General features: G+C 42.6%; 2 protein-coding genes across 5 annotated transcripts in view; one reads left to right on the plus strand and one right to left on the minus strand.

Annotated features, from left to right (window-relative positions):
* Positions 1-7,961, plus strand: part of acd (ACD shelterin complex subunit and telomerase recruitment factor) — a 32,550-nt gene extending 24,589 nt beyond the window's left edge. For both annotated transcript variants that reach the window (XM_078544192.1, XM_078544193.1), the window contains 2 exons: positions 1,714-1,793; positions 7,291-7,961. In XM_078544192.1, the coding sequence (XP_078400318.1) occupies positions 1,714-1,793; positions 7,291-7,357 (147 nt within the window). In that variant the 3' untranslated portion in view covers positions 7,358-7,961. The remainder of the gene's footprint in view (positions 1-1,713; positions 1,794-7,290) is intronic.
* Positions 719-23,599, minus strand: part of carmil2 (capping protein regulator and myosin 1 linker 2) — a 198,951-nt gene continuing 176,070 nt past the window's right edge. For 2 of the 3 annotated variants that reach the window (XM_078544181.1, XM_078544183.1), the window contains one exon: positions 17,220-17,404. The gene's annotated coding sequence lies outside the window, so the exon portion shown is untranslated. Of the gene's footprint in view, positions 1,193-17,219; positions 17,405-23,599 lie in introns of those variants that run through there. The other variant, XM_078544182.1, reaches the window with a different exon arrangement.

Raw genomic sequence — 23,599 nt, forward strand, 5'->3', positions numbered from 1 at the left:
CTGTACAGTTAGGTTTTTGTGTGTTAGTGTGAACTTAATGACATGTCCATTATTGTCAATTTGGATTCCAGCCTTGCAGTTCTTTCTAGTTTCTGTATACTAATCTTTTGATAATAGCGTACACCAATTCTTTATCACCACTATTGGTGGAGAAAACAAAAATAGCCAATGTCTGTTAAAATGGAGCATCCAGGAAAATGATCAAAGAAAGAAAGCTGTGCCCCTTCCTTGCCAATCTTATCGCTGCACTGTAACACATATTGATGCTGGGCAGCACTGTAGTGTAATAGCAAGCTACATGTGATGATTTTGAAGGCTGGGGGAATTGGAGCAGGTTTGCTGGTGATTTTGCAAACTGTATCAGGTGAACTGGGATGCAACCATGTTCCCTCTGGATTAAGCTGCAACCGGGCTCAATGTAAGTGAGGTGCGAGAGGCTGATCACAGCATTACTGTCCAACTCCCCTTAAACAGCTTATATTTCACCACATTTCTGTTTCTCTTTAGTTCTGATTGAAGAATCATATGGACTTGAAACGTTGACTCTGTCTTCCTCTTCACAGATGCTGTCAAACCTGCTGAGTTTTTCCAGCAAGTTTTGTTTTTGTTTCAGATTTCCAGCATCCGCAGTATTCTGCTTTTATCTTACTGTTTTTATTATTTTGCTTATTGAAAGACCATTTTGTTTCTTAAAAAATATACTTTATTTCCATATAGCTTCTATAATCGTTATTCTCTCTTTTTAATTAGGAAGATGTACAGAACCTTAGACAATATCTTAACTTGCACTAGGCTAATTATAAGGATAGACTGTTGCATGATTACATTGCCAGATGACAAATTGCAGCAATTCTGAAAATTGTGGCAGGCTTGCATTGTAACTGCTCATGCCAACAGATTTGATGTGCAGCATTCAATCTACATTCCTGACCTGGAATAAGTGCACAGTAGCTTGAAGACAGAGGTGTTCAAACTTTATGCTTTAAGTGGTTACAGTGCTGACATCTTTCCTGTAAATGACATCTTTCCTGTAAATGCCAATGACACAGCTTTGTTCTCACTCATCTTGCAGTTTCCAGCAAATAACACATTCAGTCTTCCTAAAGTAAATCAGAGCAGCGATGGCTAGGTCAAGGTGGCTGCCAAAGCAATAGGAGTGGTGGCTGATGTTGTCCCATTTCAGGAAGTAGTTCTGCAATATAAATGCAGCATTAGATAGGAATTAGCTTTCAGTGGCCTTAAAAACAGCTGCTATTTAACATTGACACTGTTTAACATTAAAACTACCAAGGAAATGGCTCGGGCTGAAGGATCAGATGATGAGCCAAAGCCTGCCTTCGGACAAAACACACATGAATGAATGAATGAATGAACTGTATCATTATTAGAGGGCAGGAGGCTTCATCCAACATGTGTTTGTAGTAATCAAGTTTAAACACAATATTGCTAGTGATAATGTTTATGTTATGAGTAGGTGGTAATGAAGTTTAATATAGGAAGGTTTTACTAATCAGTGGTTTCTTTCCAGCATGCTTAATTTATTGTTTACTTCAGTTATGCCTAATTCCTTCCATCATTGCCAAGTTTGTCACTCTGGTGACTATATACCTTTTGAGCCTTTGCTTGTTAACTCAGCACCTCACTGTGTGGGAGCTCCTGAAAGGTTATAGGTTTCTTGCATGAGCCATAAATATTTTTCTGTAATCTTTGCAGAGACATCCTGATGGAAGTCAATTTTTGTACAGCTATCCAGCACCCAATGCCGAGCTGATCTCTCAGGTGAACTCTGTAAGGTTTGTATTCTGTAAACACAAATGTTCTTGTTTTTAAAAAATATCTCCCCATTTCCATTTGCACTCCCTCTCAGTGAGTCTCACCCAAATGCCATTAATATTCTTTGGTTAACTCACAACCAACCATTTTCCTTCCCTCAATCAGATGACCACATAAGAGTGATAAAGCCTCCTCTTAGTATAGTGCCAGTAGGAATACCAGTTGAGGATGAGCCCCTTTTCATCTCCTGCATCGCACATCATTACCTAAACCTTTGCATATGATAGAAACTACATTTCTACAGTGCTTTTCAAGTATAGAGAAATGTTGACAGCCTTGTAGGATAGCGGAAGCTGATTAGAAGACATAAAGGATAGGGAAGGTGAAAGCCTGATTGAACTGGGAGGGCCTTGAGGAGCCTTTTGAAAGTAAGGAGAGAGGTGACAAAGTGGAAAAAGTTCCAAAGGGTGAGAACATTATAATTGAAGCAGCAGCTGCAAATGGTGGAGTGGGAAATGAAGAGTAAACTAGTGCTGGAGGAGCAGGGGGTTATGAAGTGATGTGTAGTTAGAATAAATCATGGAGTTAGGGTGGAGTGAAGGGAGCAAAAAGGAATGTAGTAGGACAGTATAGTAAGGGGGATTGACACTGTTCTCTATAGCAAAGAGCGAGAGTCCAGGCGGTTTTGTTGCCTGCCCAGTGCCAGGGCTCGGGATATCTGATCAAGGCTGGAGAGGAACTTGCGCTGGGAGGGGGAAGATCCACTGGTCCATGTAGATACCAACGACATAGACAGGATGAGGAAGGAGGCTCTGCATAGCCAGTATGACGAGCTAGGCACCAAATTAAGCAGAACCTCAAAGGTAATAATTTCTGGATTATTACTTGAACCATGTGCAAATTGGCATAGGACAAATAAGATTAGAGAAATGAATGCGTGGCTTAAAGATTGGTGTGGGAGAAGTGGGTTCCAGTTTGTGGGGCACTGGCACGAGTTTTGGGGAAAGTGGGATCTGTACCGTTGGGACTGCTATGCTGAGACTGGTGTCCTTGTGAGCCCAACTAACTTGGGAAATAGAGAGGGTTTTAAACTGAATAGTAGAAGCAAGGGATCAAATTTGGGAAGATATGGTAAACCAAAGAGTAGAGACAAGGCACGAGAGACAGGTATTAATATGGGAAATGATAAACAGACTGTGATAGGAAGGGACAGGGAGTACAAATCTAAGAGCAATTCAGATAAGGCTAGACATTACAAAAGTAATAAGAAGACAAAACTAAAGGCTCTATCTAAACACATGTAACATTCGAAACAAAACAGGTGAACTGATGGTGCAAATAGAAATAAAGAAGCACGATCTGATAGCCATTGCAGAGACATGGCTACAGGATGATATAGATTGAGACCTGAATATTGAAGGGTATGTCACATTTAGGAAGGACCAGAAGTTGGGAAAAGGTGGAGAGGGTGGCTCTGTTGATTAATGATGGTATTAACACATTAGAGAGGGATGACCTAAGTTCAGGAAATCAGGATGTAGAAGTGGTTTGGATTAAGATGAGGAATGATAAAGGCAAGAAGTCACTCGTGGGAGTGGTGCACAGGCCTCCTAATTGTAACTACACAGTAGGACAGAGTATAAAAGAAGAGATAATGGGAGCTTGCCAGAAAGGTACAGCAATAATCATGGGGGATTTTAATCTACATATAGACTGAAAAAATCAGATGGACAAAAGTAACTGAGATGAGGAGCTCTTAGAATGTTTTCGGGATACTTTCTTAGAATAGCACATTCTGGAGCCAACCAGAGAGCAGCTTATACTAGATCTGGTATTGAGCAATGAGATGGGATTAATTGATAACCACCTGGTGAAGGCACCCCTAGGTAACAGCAATCATAATATGATTCAATTTTACGTTTATTTTGAGGGAGAAATGAGTGCGTCCAAGGCTAGTATTTTAAACTTAAATAAGGGCAATTATGAGGACATGAAAACAGAGTTAGCTAAAGTGAACTGGCAATTGAGGCTAAGGGATATGTCAATAGAAGTTCAGTGGCAGACATTTAAAGAGATATTTCAGAATACACAGAATATATACATTCCAATGAGAGGAAAAATTCCAAGGGAAGGACCCACCATCTGTGGTTAACTAAAAAAAAGTTAAAGACAGCATCAAACATAAAGAAAAAGCACATAATTACGCAAAGACGGGTGGTAGGTCAGAAGATTAGAATATAAAGAACAGCAAAGAATGACAAAAAGATTAATAAGGAGGGAGAAATTAGAGTATGAGAAAGCTACTAGTAATATAATGACAGATATTTAAATAAGAGGTAACAAAGTGAGCATTGGTCCTTTGGAGAGTGCGTCTGGGGAATTGACAATGGAGAGAAGGCTAGATGGTGGACAAATTAAACGGGTATTTTTTCAATCTTCACTGTGAGGACACAAGTAACATCCTGGAAATAGCTGTAAATCCGGGAAATGGAAGGGAGGGAGGAACTCAGGAAAATTACAATCACCAGGGATGTTGCATTGAGCAAATTGTTGGGGCTGCGGGCTGACAAATCCCCAGGTCCAGATGGACTTCACCCTAAGGTCTTGAAAGAAGTGGCTAGTGAGATAGTTGATGCACTAGTTTTAATTTTCCAAAATTCCCTAGATTCTGGGAAGGTTCCATTAGATTGGAAAATAGCAAATATAACCTTTTATTCAAAAAGGGAGGGAGACAGAAAGCAGGAAACTGTAGGCCAGTTAGCCTAACATCTGTCATAGGGAAAATGTTAGAAGCTATTATTAAAGATGTTGTGGCAGGGCACTTAAGAAAAATTCAAGGCAATCAGGCAGAGTCAATATGTTTTTGTAAAAGGGAAATCATATTTAACCAATTTATTGGAGCTCTTTGAAGGAATCACATGTGCTGCGGATAAAGGGGAACCAGTGGATGTACTATACTTAGATTTCCAGAAGGCAGTTGATAAAGTGCCACAGCAAAGGTTATTGCAGAAAATAAAAGTTCGTGGCATTGGGGTAACAGATTAGCATGGATAGAAATTGATTAGCTAACAGAAAACGGAGTTGGCATAAATGGGTCTTTTTCTGATTGGCAAGTGGTGTACCACAGGAATCAGTGCTGGGGCCTCAACTTTTTACAATTTATATAAATGACTTGGATGAAGGGACCAAAGGAATGGTTGCTAAATTTGTCGATGACACAAAGATGGGTAAGAAAGTAAATTATGGAGAGGATGTAAGGAGGCTACAAAGTGACATAGGTAGGTTAAGTGAGTGGGCAAAGATCTGGTAAATGGAGTGTAATGTGGGCAAACGTGAAGTTTTTCATTTTGGCAGGAAGAATGAAAAGGAAGCTTATTATCTAAATGGTGAGCGATTGCAGAGCTCTGAGATTGAGGGATCTGGTAGTCCTCATGCATGAATCACAAAAGGTTAGTGCAGGTAGAGCAGATAAGTAGGAAAGCTAATAGAATGTTATCATTTATTGTGAGGGGAATTGATTTCAAATGTAGGGAGATTATGCTTCAGTTATACAGGGCACTAGTGAGACCACATCTGGAGTACTGTGTACAGTACTGGCTTCCTTATTTAAAGAAAGATGTAAATGTGTTAGAAGCAGCTCAGAGAAGGTTTACTTGACTAATACCAGGATTGGGTGGGTTGTCATATGAGAGAGGCTGGACAGGTTAGGCTTGTATCCACTGGAATTTAGAAGTGTAAGAGCGACTTAATTGGAACCTTTAAAGAGGAGTCTTGACAGGGTGTATATGGAGAGGATGTTTCCTTTGTGGGAGAATCTAGAACTAAGGAGTGTTTAAAAATAAGGGGTCATTTATTTAAGACAGATGAGGAGAAATTTTTTTCTCTTGAGTCTTTGGAACTCTTCCTCAAAAGGCAGTGGAAGCAGAGTCTTTGAATATTTTTAAGGCAGAGCTAGATAGATTCTTGATTAACAAGGGGGTGAAAGGTTATTGGGGGGGTAGGCAGGACTGTGGAGTTGAGGTTACATTCAGATCAACCATGATCTTATTGAATGGCGGAGGAGGCACAAGGGGCCGAGTGGTCTTCTACTAACTTGTATGTTTGTTAGATTCTGGATGAAGAGCCAGTGTGGAGAAAGAGTTGCAATATATTAGAACAATGGATTAAGATTTTAGCAGCAGAGGGTAAGCGGTAGGGACAGAGGTATGCCAAGGGTTTGAAGGTGGAAGCAGTCAGCTCTAATAATAGACTGCAAATGGGGAGAGGTGCTGAGTTCTGGGCCAAGTAGCTTGCCAAAATTTTATATCTCAATCTGAACCTGAGGTGAAACACTGGGGAGGTTGATGGAGCGAAGGCCGGAGTCATTTAGATGCATTTGGAAGTCAAAAAGAGTGCATTGGTCTTGATGTTAAATGGCTGTTGAAGAGGGTGGCAGTAGCCTTGAGTTCAATGCTGGAAGTAACAAGTTAGTGCTGTGTACATTTGGAACAACTTACATGTTGCTGTTGAAAAGGAGTACATCAATGATGATGAGAATGAAAAGGGTGTGGCCTTCAGTACAAAAGAAATCACAAATGAGCAGAGGAGGAAATGTTATTGGAGGAATAGATTGTATACCATTACTGGCCAGATTGGAATCACATGAGAGCACTGTAGCAGTGTCCTGTAATGGAGGATAGAATGGGTCAACACTGTCAAAGAAGGTGGGAACCTCGGACAATAAGGCCAGAAAGTGACCACTGATGCTCTGGATAAGCAAAGAAACAGCATAACAAGGAAAAATGACAATGAGGCTTCAGAACTTTAGAAGGGAATGTTGCAGATGGTGCAACAGTTGGAGCAAATGGTGGAATTGAACTAGAATGATTTTTTTTAGGAGAGTGTTAACAGATTGGAAAATCATAGGCACCATATTGAAGGATAAATATGCAATGATGTCCACAAGCATCTGCTTGAAAAGATCAAGAGCTGCGAGGTGGCTGTTTTGAAGGAGCATTTTAGTGGGCTTTGTGGACAAATATGAGTTTAGTGAGGGTTAGGTGAGAGAAATGATGGAAGCATTGTGGAGTAATGAAAGGGGGACTCAGGAAGGGGACTGCAGTGTGGAAAGGAATGATTTGAGGAAGTAGTTGCAACTTTAATTTTATCCACATTTGGTGTTTGTTGTCATGCTGGAAAATGCAGTAAGAAGCCCAAAGAGATGATTGGAGTTATTTCTCTTTCCATAATGACCTTTGGGTAGTTTTACTGCTTGTTCAGTAATTGCTAAATCCTAGCACTCCAAATTTACTTATCTGCGATTTACAAACTTAGATTTTTACCAAAAACATTAGTAGCAATACCTCAGTTTCAAATGCATTGTTGCCTGAACAGAAAAAGAAATGATAGTAAGCAGAATTACTATTTCAGTTGTATACAACTTTTTAGTTCTATTCTCACATTGCTGGATGCAGAAATTGCTAACATTTTCTTGTGCACTGCATTAATTTCACAATCTACATTGTTTGTATTTTTCAGAATTCCAAATGGGCTGCTGAAATGGGCAGTTTCATATCTTGCTGGACCAATTTTGACACAAGACTGACTGTTGTTCATTGCTTGCATGCAATTAGTCATTTATTTTGTAGCAACTTATGTTAATGGCAATGTTTAAATTTTTCTGAAACATTCATGTTTTTTCCTTGTGTTTTTACATTGATCCATGTTAGTTTATTTATTGCAGTATTGAGTACAATTGCCACAGGTGTAATAATAAACCAACACACATACTAGTATGACACTGCATCCATGGGCTGCTCTTGGCACCTCCTAGCTATTGACTCAGCGGAGCTATGGACTGGAGCAGGCATGCTGTCCATACGTCTTCCCAGACAGAGATGGTGCACAGCCCTGGAAGACTAGGAGGATCGGAGAAACATGAAAGATTCCATGCCTTCACTAAAAAAGAAAATTTAATTTCTGAGGGGAATTTTGGAGCAGATGAAAGATTAGCTTTGTATTGGAGGTCATATTTATCACAATAGATAACAATTATAACTGAAATAGTTTCTTATATATTAGTGCCTTGTTTAACTCCTAATTGTTATTATTCAGAGCTGTTCAGCAGTGTAATGTTTTTTCTAATTTATGTGACATTCACAGTGAAGTCCTTTTACTGTTCTTTGATAGTAAATAAAAACAATATTTTTTAGTGAATATTTAATTTTATTTTAGAAGACTGATTTGCTATCAAATACCTATCAAGGTTTAATGTGAATTTGCTCAAACTTTGCTCTAACACTTAACCCTAAATTCACCATACCTCTACAGCTACTAATTTGTTCCAACAATTTGTCACCTCCCCATTTTAGTTTCTTAATTTCAGCAAAACCTTCACTGTCTTGCATCCCTAGTACAGAATTTTTCATTCCCTGTTCAAGTCCAAGGGGTTCAAATATTTGAATATAGCACGACCATTACTAGTCCAGACTTTATTGCATCAAACTCTAACTCATCTTCCCCTGCTAAAACTATTCATTATTCTAGGATTATCCTGAAGGGGAAAAAGCTCCTTTTCTCCATTACCAAATTAGTCCTTAACTCCATCTCTCACCCTTCCAAACTCACCTTGAAAAGAAAGTAATTATGGATTATTTTGGCATCAGTATGGAGACATCAATTCAGCTGCCCTTGCATCCCCCTTTTCACATTGCCAACAGTCATCCCCAGGAACCTTCAATGTCCACAGTTTCTACTCCAATATTCTTTCTGAACTTTTCATCCATGAGACCTATCTCCTGCTTCCTGCTAAACTCTTGATTGCCAACCTTCCCTTGTTGGCTGAATTTATAAAACAGCAACAACTTGCATTTACACAGCACCTGTAACATAGTGTGAAACATCTTATGGTGCTTCACAGGAGTGTTATCAAGCAAAATTTGACACTGAGGCACATCTGCAGAAAGGTAGGATTTAAGGAGTGTCTTAAAGGAAGAGAGAGATAGAAAGGTGTAGAGGTTAAGGAGGGAATTCAAGTTTAGGGTCTACTCAGCTGAAAATATGATCACCAGTGATGGAGTGATTAAAATCAGGGTTATCAAGAAGCCAGAATTGGATTGGTGCAGATGGTTGTAGGACTATAGAAGGTTACAGTTACTATTACGGATAGTGAAGGGGCAAGGTCACAGAGATATTTGAAAGTAAGGCTGAGAATTTTATATTGAGGTGTTGCTGGACCAGGAGCTAATGTAGATCACAAGTACAAGGCTGATAGGTGAATGTGACTTGGTAGGGTGATTTTGATGAGTTCAAGTTTATGGAAGATGGGAGGTTGACTAGCAGAGCTTTGGAATAGTCAAGGTAGTCAAGTGTGAGAGGTAATAAAAGCATGGGTAAGGGTTTTCAGCAGCAAATAAGCTGAGGTGGGGACAGAGTTTGGCAATGTTATGAAGGTGGAAAGAGGCTATCTTACTAGTGGTGTGGATATGTGATCCACAGCTCCTCGCCATCAAATGGTTGCAAAGAGTCTGGCTCAGTCTGAGTTGTCAGGGAGAGGGATGGAGTCGATGGCAAGGGAATGGATTTTTGAGCTGGGAATTGAAGACAATGGCTTTGGAGGAAATTTCTGCTCATTCAGGACTGGATGTCAAGCAAGTAGTCTGACAATTTGGAGACATTGGAGGGGCCATGTTGTTGAAGTAGGGCTGGGTATCAACAGTGTCCATGTGAAGCCTGATGTGTTTTTGGATGATATCACCAAGGGGCAGCATGTAGATGGAAATAGCAGCCCAAGGATGGGGAGGGGTTGGGGATTGGGCAGCAGAATACAGTATGGGAGTGGGAAGCCCTTGTAGTTGATTCACTGGTTATGACTGGATATGTGAGAATGGAACTAGATGAATGCAGTCCCATCCAGCTGGATGACAGAGGAAAGGTGATGGAGGAGGACGGTGTGATCAACCATGTCAGGCGCTGCGGAAAGGTTGGAAGAGGGATGGTTAGCACACTCATAGTCACATAGGATATCATTTGAGACTATGATAAGAGCTGTTTCATTACTTTGGCAGGGTTGGAAATCTGCTTGGATGGATTCAAATGTGGAGTTCTGGGAAAGAAGGGCACAAATTTGGGAAGTGACAGGACTTTGGAGAGAAAAGTGAGGTTGGAGTTGGAGAAGTAGTTTGCAAGGACAAGTGGGGTCAATGGTATTCTCATTGAGGAGGGGGTGTTTCGATGGCATATTTGAAGGGGAGGGGAGGGAGAGGGCTGTTAACAATATCAGCTAACATGGGGGCCCAGCAAGGAGGTTGGGTGGTCAGCAGTGGGAATATCATTGAGGGAGCAGGCAGGTGATGAATCACTGAAGCAGCTGTCTGCCATAAATGCTCAACGCTGTCTCCCTTGGACTTAAGGAAGCAGAAATAAGGGCCATTCCAGGGAAACAGCCAGGGTGAGAGAGGGTAATGTTTTTCATGGAGTCTAGGGTATCTAAGATGAAGTTCAAGATGTAAGTGATTCAGCACATGTAAGCTGCTTACCTGCAGTACTTCTATTTACTTATTTTAATAGGAATATGTACTAAAAACAAGTCAAATGTCATTAAAATATATTTGCCCTGTGCCAAGATGGGTGAGTACTTAAGTCTTTCACTATGCACTGCCAGTGTGATATCGCCAGCTACAGACCACATCCACGCTGCGCAGATGTAGAAATGATTCAAAAATAAAATGCTGGAAAAACTCAGCAGGTCTAACAGCATCTGTGGAGAAAAAAAGGGTTAACGTTTCGAGCCCATATGACTTCTTCAGAGCAGAGAAATGATTTATGGGCTCAGTGTCTGCATCTGAAAGTATGTGTTTAATAGAGTTCGAAGAAATTTATACTGTCTCCTGATCAAATACTTGGGGCTGGCTGCAAATCGGGCAGGCTGCCCTCCTAACGAAAGTAAAATACGGCGTGATAATGTTGGGTCAGCAATATGTCATCACACCAGTCTCATATTATGCAAGGCGAGTGGGCATGTAAATTGGAAGTCCACCTGCCATTTTAAAATCACCAATTAACAAGCTATAGAGCTTGTTAAAGAGTCAATTGCATGGAATTTTTCGTTGCCCACCGTGTTATCAGGGGTCGCACGAGAGAAGTTTGGGAGTTCTCTCCAGCAGGTGTGATGAAGCAGCACAAGGACAGAGGAACTGTCACTGGGAACATCGCTGCATGGAGCAGCAGATTCTGCTGGTGAATGGGGCAGCACCTGCGTGTTTTTTTGACGTTTAATTTTTGGCGCCTCCAATAAGAAATATAGAGAGATTAAGAGGGCTCTCTGAATTTGTAGCCGTGATGGATTTATTGCGGCATAACCCCTCTGTCTCATGATGTCCCAGCCTAGACTCCAGATTGGGCGCAGAGCCCCCTTCACTCTCACATTCACTCTTCCCCCCCACCCCTGGGCTGAGTCTTTTCACCCCCACCATCGCAACTAGCATCTTCCAGCCCAGCACTGAGTCCCTCCGTCCCCCACACAGCACAACAGCCCCTCTCCCTCCCTCCCCATCTCTTTCCCCACTCGCTGCTTCCAACAATGCTGCTCCTCCAATCACAGGCTGCTTCTCTCCCACATTTGCTGCTGATAGGCTCATGAGTGAGACTATCAGCAGCAAACACAGGAGAGGACCAGCCTGTGATTGGAGGAGCAGTTTCTTTCTGAATCTTTCAATGCACAATGGCATTTTGAAAACCACCCTGGGGGCCACATTGAGGGGCTTCCCAGCCACATCCGGCCCACAAGCCCGTGCATTGGACAAGCCTGTTCTAAGGGGAAACCTAATAAATTAATAATAAAATTGAATATTATTGATAAAATAGTCATTATTCTGATGTGGGTTTTCTTGAAAATAGTTGCTCCTTAATGTTGTGTTTATGATTTGTATTGGCCAATAGCTAACAATCTATTTGTAATGTGAAGTTCGATGGGCAGAGACGAACATAACTATTTCATTGTACCTGACAACCTACCAGCATTACTAGAGACCCTGGAACTCTGAGGTAAGTACCTAATTTTTCTCTTTGTGTCTTGTCTCTAAGCAGCAGTAAATATCTGTTAGTTGCTAACTGTTGTCAGACAGAGACTAAGGGCAGAATTTTCCAAGCCCGCTGGGGGTGGGCGTGATAGGTGGCGTGCACGGAAAATATGGCGTGACCTGCTTCACGATGGCATGAATGCAGGTCACGATCGTCCACTCAGTCTGCCAACGGCAGGCTGCGGTTCCCGCATTCAAAAGCTAATTGGACCAGTGTCCCCCTTGTCGCAGTTTGACAGGGGAACCATTGCAGCACTTTCATCTCTGGCCATCCGAGGGGTGACCAGCACTCTCCAGGAAGTGTTAAGGGGCGGTCACACAGAGCCAGGGAAGGTGCTAAGTACAACCATGATAACCACGTCTCTCTCTCTCTCCTTCATGCTGCAGGAGGACCACGTCAGGATCATGGTGTATGCCTGATGGCCTACAGAGATGGTAGAAGACTGAGGAGAGAGTGACTAAGGCTCCTGACTGCGCAAAGGCAGGAGCAGCAACCTAATGAAGAAGGGGCAGCAGGAACTACTGCACACGCTGCCCAGGAACGACAGCGAGCCGTGGCTGGTTGGCACCCAGGGACACCCGGGGTCTACAGACACCGCCTGCTATTCCTGCAGATGACTGAGAACCAGTGTCACCAATGACTGTGCATGTCTAGGGACCTGGTGGCTCACATCTGCCACTTACTGCAGGATTTGGCGCCATGTCATGAAGGGCATCCACTGCCAGTGCCTGTGAAAATGACCACGGCGCTCAATTTCTATGCCAGTGGCTCCTTTCAGGGCTCCACAGGTGACCTCTGTTGGATTTCACAAGCCACCACCCACAAATGCATCCATGAGGTCACAAATGCCATCTTCTCCATGGCACACAACTTTGTGCATTTTGCCCAGGATTGGGACAGCCAGGATGCAAGGGCCTTTGGATTTGCCCTGATCTCGGAATTCCCACAGGTGCAGGGTGTGATTGACTGCACTCATGTGGCACTCAGGTCTCCATCGCTATACTCGGTGGACTACATCAATCGCAAGGGCTTCCACTCACTGAACGTGCAGCTGTCTGAGGAGAAGATGGAGGACCTGGGGGCCTCCTCAGATGAGGACGACGCCACCGGGGGTGAGGGTGAGGGGGTCCTTTGTGGTGACGATGATGGGGATGAGGCTGAGGGGGTCCTTTGCGGTGACGATGACGGGGATGAGGCTATCGCACTGGCTAGACGAGGCAGTCACGCTCGGGAGGCCCTCATAGCTGCCAGATTTGTGGCGGATGATGACGACATGCAGTGAGGTGTCCCCATAGATTCTCACATCGCAGTTGTGAACGTTTGACTCCAGTCTGGCTTATCTCAGCACCAATACCCTCTGTGAGAATGCTCCTTTCATGGAGATGCAGTGGAGGCCCTCATAGTCGCTCGATCGCAGGAAGATGACAACAACATGCAGTGAGGACACTCCATAGATTTTCACACAGCTTCTGTGAATGTCTGACTCCTGTCTGGCTGAGGGCAGCTCATTTGCGCTCCATGATCAGGGCCATCCCAGAGATGTAGCCATGAAATTTTAGACACATCTGATGCTGTGTCCGCCTTCAGCACCTTAGCCCTTCAGGAGCTGGTGCACAGCATCAGTGGTTGCAGATGCTGGTGTGATGGGGGCCAGCCCCACCTTAAAGGCACTGAGAGCACACAGAGAGAATGAGAGAACTCTGTGGCGCCTGCCCACTACATTCTGGCAGCAATGACCAGCACCGCCGAGGTGCAGGCATCAGTAATGTTTCCAGGGAGTGTGAGGCTGGACCATCACTGTGATCTGAAGGCTGCACAGAGCACAGGGAAGAGGCCCTGGACTGAGACACCTGCCTTTTATCCTGTGCAGAAAGGTTTCACATCTGAGTGACAAGAACACTGCTCATCAGAACAAGGAGCCACAGGCAGGGAGACATTCTTAGGAGTTTATTGACAATAGTGAACAGTATGTACAAGTGATCAACACCCGTGCCCAGGCTGTGCAACTACTTTTACCTAACTTTCCTAACCCTGCTGCTACGTCTTGGTGCTCCCCAGACATCCACAGCAGAGGTGGAGGCAGCCTGCTGACTGTGATGCCCTGTCTTTGATGACTTTGGTGGCCGTCCTCTGGAGGGCTGAGACTTGGAGGGCCCTGGCCTGCTTTTGGGGTCCTGCTGCGTGGTAGTGGCACCCTCCTCAGCCTGTGAAGCTGGAGCTGCGGAGGTCACAGGAAGGGGGTGTCAAATGGGCCGGTCACTCCCAGAGTCACCTGGGTGGATGGCTCCGGAGTGTGCATCAGCTGATCCTCCTCCCTGTGGGTGCGCAAGGGCCCCTGGCTGACTCAGTGAGTGAAAGGGGTAGGTGGAGTGAGATTGAGCTGCCCAGCACCCCTCTTGCGTACGCACTGTTGGAGGCCAACTATGGCATCAGCGATGGAGTTGACACCACGCAGCAGTGCAGGAGTGACGTCCTGGACCAAGGTCTCCATGGCAGCCACCATCCCACCAGTGTTGACCTCGGTGCGTTGCAATGTTGACGCTAACACCTCAGGCCTGAAGACGGACGGACTCCTCCATTGTGCCTTGCAATCTGAGGGGTGCAGCGAACATCTCTTCCTGATTCTCCCAAGCTTGCCTTTGCAGCTCCAGCAACTGTGACATGACCGAGTCCAGAGGCTCGTCATCTGACTTGGACTCAGCAACGTTCTGGACTCCAGCAGTCTTCCAAGTGCCGGGGACCTGGGAAGTTTCTGTCTCCACCTGCTGTGGATCAGACAGTGCAATGTGCTCACCAGGTTGTGATCCCAAGGCTACTCTAAAGCTAGGTCCCACCGAGGTGTATGTCTCTGTGCTGGTGGAGGGTGTGGGCGAGTGCTGTGACGGGATTTCAGGGAGGGATCTCCAGGTTTTTCTTCAGAGGTTTCTTCGGAGATTGATTGGAGGCCCTGGGTCATGGACTCTGTCGGCTGTTTGGCAGATGTGCCTGCGAAAGCAAGGGGAGATAATTAGTGCATAGCAGTGGCCTGCGAAAGAGGACACATCACTCATGGCATGGTTATCTGATGGATGTTGCACTGCTGGATCCTCACTTGGTAGAGCAGTGCCGATCTCACTGTCAGCACAGGACCGGTCCCGGTCATCGCCGGCTAGCTGGATGGCTCTGTTTTCGAATTCTGTCAGATCTTTGATCTCCGGCATCCCTCCACCTGTCTGCGATCTTTCCCTCCTGTTATGAGCCAGTTTGTCCTGCACAGATACAGATGGGGAGAGTGTATCAGGACGCCTGCCGGGCCAGATGATAAGTATGCCTGGCCTGTGTGGTCCCATGGACAGGATGGACAGTGCAGGTGTGTGTGAAAGAGTGAATGGTGATGTCCCTTGCACTGGCAGTGAGTGAGGGTCCTTTGGATGTGAGATGGGTTTGTGAGTGTGTGAGATGGGAGTGATGAAAAGAGTGACTTACCTTGTCAGAACGGCACTGGATGGCTGTCCTCCTCTGCAGGGCTTTCGCGCTGACCACCGCCTCCCAAGCCGGGTTGGTGACATTGTTACCCATCCTGAGGCCAGAGCAGGGGTAGAGCACATCCCGGTGGGCCTCCACAGCATCCAGCAGTCGCTCAAGGGACCTGCCATTGAAGGAGGGGGGGGCTGCGGTTATTTTCCTTTGCAGGCCATGTCTCCCGGGCAGCGGTGATGAGCTGGTGGTGATGAGCGCTGTGCTGGCGGCTGCCTTTTAAAGATTGTGGCCAGCGTGATGCAACAGCGGGATGATGGCAGGCAGGTGAATGAGAGACCGCTCGCCATGGAAACGGTGTGTTTCACAGAAGTGAATAAATAATGAGGCGGGCTCTGGACGACATGGCAATGAAAACCCCCATTTTCATTGGTGGGTAGGACTCCATTTTACCCGCTCGCTACTGCATTTAGTGCAATTCTGGGAAAATTCCACCCTAAATCTTGTGAAACCGACAAAGAACTGGTAAATACGTTTGAATTGAGAACTATATCCTTGGAGCTAATAATTGGGCTTTTGAAATAGAACAGTGCAACATAAAGAAGTATAGGGTGGGAGGAAGCTCATGTGGATAATTTTTCTGGTGAAAAATGTGAATGACAGGTGTAAGGGAATATAGATATAGTTTTGTTTTTATCTTTAGGACTGGGCAAATGGTCCACAATGTGCTTTCCAGTTCTCTGCATTGCTAATATGCTTTATATTTTACATCTGAGTTCTAAGTGAATTGATTGGCAGAAATGTGGCCAAAAGAGCAAATTATAGCAACCTATATGCAAACTTGTGTTGTAAAGATCACAAGCACCCAACATCTTGTATCTACTCTTAGTATTGCCAAACTTGTGGTAATTTACTCTTTAATATGGACCACATTACTGGAGGATGGCAGGAACTGACCAGTTGTGAAGGGCTTTTGCTCTTCAAAATTCATTCAATTGTGTACTAATCATTTTCAAAGGCCCCAGTCATTTGGACTTGGGCTTTTTGTTGCCTGATTAGTACATTAAATTAATTTTCACCGACTTCCCATATGTTTTAGGAGAATTTACCCATCGTACCTCATTAAGCTATTTTGATCAATGAAATAATCTTGACTTACCCGGTTTTGGGTTGTAACATTCTTGTTATATTTGTTTAGAGGGCTGGTAGACAAAACAAATGGATGCCTCTGCCTGGAAGCATTAAGTTTCTATTAACTGCTTTCTGGAAGGGGTTTCAATCTTGTTTATGAATGTGATGAGGAACGTACATAAAAATGCCTGGTGCAGAGCTGCTACTCGAAGGGATGGCATGGAAAGGATGGAAAATGAATGGAGTTTGCAACTGTGAGGAGATGGATGTTCTGCCAGGAAAGCTGTTGCTGGCTCACAGTTAGCATTTCTGACTTATGGGCATCTTTTAATATAAAGACCTTTTGAGGTCCAGGCAGTGGGCAGTTGAGGTCGCTCATCCTGATTGCCTGCCCCTCTTCTGTAGTTATGTCTGTGCCTTGGTATCCTTGGAGATGAAACCTGCGGTGTCCACTGGTATGCTTGAGGCTTCTGTGACTGATGGGAGCTGCAGGGGCAGGAGTCCATCATCAGCCCACAAAGTATCACTTTAATTTAAAATTTGATAAGTTCCCTTTAAATATTAGTTATTTTTGTTACAGTACCCTTTTAAGGAGCTGTTAATTAGTTAATATATTTAAATAGTTTTATTGCTATACTCAAAAGAGTATAAGGACCTTGAAAGCTGCTCATCTTCAGTTCCCTGGGACGAACTGCATTCCCAGGTCACCATGGCAAGACAACTCCATGATGGTAAATGTGTATACTTTCTGTACAAAGATCCATTTAAAGGAGTAAGAATCTCAAGGCAATATGTTGTGTTGGACAAACAACTTTTACTAGTGCATTAAATTGTACTATAACCACTCAATCACTACGCTCTGAGAACAAATCCAAAAATAACTACATGCATAAGGTATGGTTCAGTTAATAAGAAATACAGGTGTAGTTGTGGAAACTGCCTTTTGGGATGAACATCAGTAAAGAGTGCCAGGAGAAGGGTTGAACTGTAACAACAGACACATTATTTTTTAAAAATGAGCATTATAAATCTGGACATATACATGAATTACATATGAACATACAAACAAGGAGCATAAGTCAGCCATTAGGCCCCTCGAGCCTGCTCCGCCATTTAATAAGATCATGGCTGATCTGATAGTAACCTCAAATCTGCATCTCGCCTACCCCCAATAAACTATTACCCCCTGGCTTACCAAGAATCTATCCACCACTGCTTATTCAGGAGGAGAGTTCAAAAGACTTAAGTCACCTTTTAGGCCAATTGGCCAAGAGCAGGAGTAGGCCATTTGGCCAGGAGCAGGGGTAGGCCATTGAAGACTGATGCAAAATACCCGTTCAATTCATCTATTTCCTTGTTTTCCATTATCAATTCTCCAGACTCACTTTCTATAGGACCAACATTCATTTTGTTAACTCATTTCTTTTTAAAATATTTAAAGAAACTTTTATTTTCTGTTTTTATATTTCTAGCTAGCTTTCTCTCGTACTCTAATTTTTCCCTCCTTATTAATCTTTTAGTCATCTTTTACTGTTCCTTATATTCTGTCCAATCTTCTGGCCTTCCACCTATCATTGCACAATTATATAATTTTTCTTTAAGTCTGATACTGTCTTTAACCTTTCTAGTTAGCCACGGATGGTGTGTCTGTCCCTTGGACTTTTTCTCACTTTATTATAGACCTAGGGTATTAAATATGTGAACATTTTGATTGTAATCTACCCTGTTGCGAGCTTTTAAAAACGTGTTATAATTTTAGAAAAAATTAGTATATTTTAAAATGCATGAGTACTGTATATTTAAACAAAGGTTGACCAATCCATTAATCCTGAATCAACCCACTAAAATAGTCATCTCAGTTTATAATAATACTTTATTTTTGGTTGTTACGGGAGAGATAATGGACTGAAACAGGTGAGTTGCTTTTATCGTAGTCTGTCAGCAATACCAGTGTACTAGCCAGAACATTCCATTTAAATTTATTTGCTAGTACCTGACCACTCTGATATAGTAAAATAAGTTATTTTGTTTTGCTGACTAGTTAAAAGAAGCAAGGTTAATTTTCAGTGTGATCTATTGGCCACATGCTTTGAAAGACCAGTTTCCATCTTGTCGCAAATAAACTATTATCCAGAAGGTTTTGGGAAAATCAGAGAAAGCAAGCTAACTATTGATATATTACAGCATTTATATGCTTCACCTTCCAACTCTAGCTAAAATGGGGAATGATTTTTGTTTTGGAATGGAAACTAGAACAATGTCCAGTATTTCTGCTGTAGATCAAACATAGCTTTTTAAAATCTTAGATATGAATTGTCCTGTCTCCTCCCTTCTCAACAGAAATAGGTAGGCTTTATTATGGCTATGTAGTCCTTGTGGCCCTCCTCGTTGTACTCCAGCCAGTCAATGCTTTACAGCCAGGCAATAAAGACAGAGCCTACTCCATGATATTCACTACTGTGTATCATTTGAGCTAGACATTTATATTGAAAGTGCATCTTTTACATTAGCAAAGTCTGAAACACTTGCACAATGCCACAAGTAACCTGTTGTGACAGTAGAGCAATTATTTTGTAGGATAAAAGGGACAACGTTCACAGTTTCAGAAAAATATTTGATTTGGACACATTTTGTTATTACTTGATTGCAGAAATAACATGAATTATTGTCATAGTCCTCCACACCCAAGATATAAATGTTACTTTAACTCGGTACAGGCTCATGTAATATTAATTTTTGATTTAGTATAAACATATTCTATGAATGGTTCTTCCATGGCAATGGTACATGCTGAGAGCAGGAGTGTTATACAATGCAATGCACAATATGTTCTGTGACTGAAGTTCAGCTGTCTTTCACCTTGCCTGTGTCTTTAAATCAAAAGCCCAATTATTGTAAAGTAATACATCCTTTGTTTTCCTGCTTTGGGTGTTTTTTGCTGTTTTACAAATATCAAATTTGAACCAGACAGAACAAAAATAAATAAATCATGATAGGTGTGATGCTTGAAGCGTGACTGGAAAAACACATACTTGATGCAAGACTCTTTTTAAAAAATAGAATAAGAGCTTTACTAGCAGCTGAACTATTTGTATTTTAAAATGATTTAAAATTCCATTGGCATTTTGGAATTTCTAGTGGCTCCCATATTTTAAAAAAATCTAATTAAAAAACTTCAGTTCAGAATAGTTTGTTTATTCCAGGGTATTTCTAAAGTCTATGTGCTTAAATTTTATATAAATCTGTGTCTATCTTTCCTGAAACTTCATATATGAATCTCTCTAAACTAGTTTACTGCCAGAAACAGCCTTAATCAAAGCCACAATAGACAGTGGTACACTATCTTCCACATCATTCTTGATCTTGCTTCAGCCTTTGACCTGGTCACTACATCATCCTTAACTAATGTCTGTCCTCTACTGTCCAGCTGATTGGCATTTCCATTGCATGATTCAGCTCTTCCAGTTGTGGCCGCTCATCTCCAGCAATGTCTTCTCTTCCTGCATTATCTCTGGGATATTTTAGACAGATGTGCAGAGACACAAGTACACATATATATAGTGTGTTTTTGGCTTAGTCACCCCACCCAGATTAGCACCTCAATGCTTACCCCACTGCTGACATTAGTCTGATTGGGCCGTAGTTGCCAGGTTTAGCCCCTCCCCTTTGTCAACAGGGGTCATCCATCTTCTGGCACCAATCCTTTATTCTAAAGAAGATTGGAAAATTACTTCTCTCAGAATTCCTAGGATGCATCCCAATTGGACCAGGTAATTGACATTGGCAGTATGCTCTTCTTTAGTCAAGGCAGATGCAAAGTACTCTCTTGGTATCTCAGCCTTGCCTTCTAACTCCATAGAATTTCTTTTCTGATCATTTATCGCACCCCCACCCCCCCCCCACATCTCAACACCCCACACCCCCCCAACACCTGTCCTTTGATTACCCTTTCAAGTTCAGTTTGCAGCCTGTGATGAGTTCACTGATCTAGTGAGTAGAGTGATAGGTGTTCCTATGATTGATGTCAGTATTCCTGGGATAAAGAGATTAATGACATTGTCAGATTGTATTCCAATTTATGATTGCTGCACAATGGCTGCTGCTAGAAAGTGGATGTGCATGAATGTTGGGTGAGGGCAGAAATGGCTGTGCATGTGATTTCCACTTGGCCTTTGTGATCAAATAGTCTACTGACAAGTACTAGGAATTGGGAACTCTTCTCCAGAAGGCTAGGGATACTGGGACAATTGAAACATTTGAGACCAAGATTGATAGATTTTTGCAAGGTAATGGTATCAAAGCATATGGAGCTAAGGAAAGTAAGTGGAGTTGAGGTACAGATCAGCCATGATTTAATTAAAAGGAGCAGGCTGGAGGGGCTGAAAGTTTTACTCGAATTCCTATGACACAGGCTGGGAGCTGGGGAAAATCGACTTTGAAATGTTGGCACATTGTATAAATAATAGCACAGTTGCAGATTCTGATGTGTTATGGTGAGCAATGATTGTGCTGCACTGTCAAGGCAATGCCCTGTAACGTGCAATTTTCTGCAATGCCCGATTGCTCTGGGGACAAAATTTATATCCGTGTTCTCTCAAGTAGTCACACAGAGGGAAAGAAAGGCAGTAAAATCTTCCCTGTAGTTTCTGGGAAATTAATATTATGGATCATGAATCTTGAATTGTCCTGAGCCTTGCCATGTTGCTATTAATATGAAAATTGCTCTGGAAAAGCACATTGACGAAATGTATTTTGTAAGATTTGTATGGGAGGAGAGTTTCAGTTCTGTACTGAAATGCATGGTTCTGCTGTCGGGTTTAATACTTGTAATATTTTGTCACTGAGACTATTTTTGGGACAATCTTTCCCTTACATCCATTACTCTTTTGACTGTCAGCCCTATAGCACATTAGATTCAGTTCTATTGGAGCTGGGTTTAAATGTTGCGTCCCCAGACTGATGGTTAAAACAGCTTCTTGAGAGTCCTGTTTTATTGGAAGTGGCCATTGGTGCTTCAAAAATCTGCACCAGTGCAATGACAATTCCTTCTCCAGGAAACTTATTTTCCATATTTCCCATCTTTTTAATGCATGTTTTATATTTTGCCATCTAACCCTCCACTGTGGTTCTGTAATAGACAAGAGAAAGAGGGCAAGGCAAGTTTAAACAATCAAAGCTGATCCCCCCCCTCATCCTTTGCCCCATATTGATTTGGTGCACCTCTCAAATGCTGTAACAGAGGTCATCCAAAATCATTTGTCGACACAGGAGGATCACGGGGAGGCTGTGGCATAGTGGTATTTTCACTGGACTGGTATTCCAGAGGCTCTGGGGACCTGGGTTTGAATCCCACCATGGCTGATGAATAAAAAGTTTCATAATGATCATTAAACTATTGCTGATTGTTGTAAAAGCCCATCTGGTTCACTAATGTCCTTTAGGGAAGGAAATCTGCTGTCGTTACCTGGTCTGGCCTACATATGACTCCAGACCCACAACAATGTGGTTGACTCTTAAATGCCCTCTGAAAATAAGGGCAATTTAAGGATGGACAATGCCCACATCCCATGAACGAATAAAAATATTATCTTGTTAATTTGATCCTTAATTATGGCTGTAAATATCACTAATTTGTCCCTGGATTTTGTTCATTCTAAGTAGACTGAATGAGGAGTTTGTGCCACTTACAGATTCCAAAGGTTTGCCATATTTTCTGACAGTGGCAGCACCTTATGTACCATTCTTTAGTACACTTGGCTTCTCTTTTTGCTTTGGTAAACTTATAACAAAAAATATTAGCAAGCACATCGGGACAGATATATAACGATATGTTCTACTTTTCCCTTCAAGGACTTATTATGGCAGGTACGATGAGGTACTGCTAAATCTGCTCAGAGATGGGGAGCTCTGAATGGCAGTTTTTTCTCCACCAGGACCTACTTTAATATCTCCAGTCTGCAAAATCACCTTGAAGGATAAACTGGACAGTTTCAGAAAAAAGAGGTAGTGCATCTAGTTGCTTGTTTCTGAATTCCTGTTCCAGTTCCGAACATAAAATAGGTATAATGCAGCCAATAGAGTATCTATAAAAATGATCATTAGATGGTCAAATCTATGTACATGCAGCTTATGTATATTTTATGTCCTTCCTTTCTGTGATACAATTTATGTGAAAATACGAACATACGAACAAGGAGCAGGAGTAGGCCATTCAGCCCCTCGAGCCTGCTCCACCATTTAATAAGATCGTGGCTGATCTGGTAGTAAACTGAAATCTGCATCCCACCTACTGCCGATATCTTATCACCCCCTTGCTTAGCAAGAATCTATCCACTTCTGTCCTAAAAATATTCAAAGAATCTGCTTCCACCGCCTTTTCAGGAAGAGAGTTCCAAATACTCTCAACCCTCTGAGTGAAAAAATTTCGCCTCATCTCCGTTTTAAATGGGTGACCCCTTATTTTTAAACAGTGACCCCTAGTTCTAGATTCCTCCACAAGAGGAAACATCCTCTCCACATCCACCCTGTCAAGACCCCTCAGGATCTTAATATGTTTCAATCAAGTTGCCTCTTACTCTTCTAAACTCCAGCAGATACAAGCCTAGTCTGTCCAACCTTTCCTCATAAGACAACTCATCCATTCCAGGTATTAGTCTGGTAAACCTTCTCTGAACTGCTTCAAAAGCATTAACATCCTTCCTCAAATAAGGTGACCAATACCGTACACAGTACTCCAAATGTTGTCTCATTAGTGCCCTGTACAACTGAAGCATAACCTCTTTTGTATTCAATTCCCCTTGCAATAAATGATAAAATTCTGTAAGTTTTCCTAATTACTTTCTGTACTTGCATACTAGCCTTTTATGATTCATGCACTAGGACACCCAGATCCCTCTGCACCTTAGAGCTCCGCAATCTCTCACCATTTAGATAATATGCCTCTCTTTTATTCTTCCTGCCAAAATGGACAATTTCATATTTTCCCACATTATACTCCATTTGCCAGATCTTTGCCCACTCACTTAACCTAGCTATATTTTTTGTAGCCCCTATGTCTTCTTCACAATTTACTTTCCTACCTACCTTTGTCTCATCAGCAAATTTGGCAACCACCCTTCAATCAAGCCATTTATATAAATTATAAATAGTTTTGGTCCCAGCACTGATCCCTGTGACAGGC

Source organism: Cetorhinus maximus, chromosome 6 (genome assembly GCF_964194155.1).
Source record: "Cetorhinus maximus chromosome 6, sCetMax3.hap1.1, whole genome shotgun sequence".
Classification (NCBI taxonomy): Eukaryota; Metazoa; Chordata; class Chondrichthyes; order Lamniformes; family Cetorhinidae; genus Cetorhinus; species Cetorhinus maximus.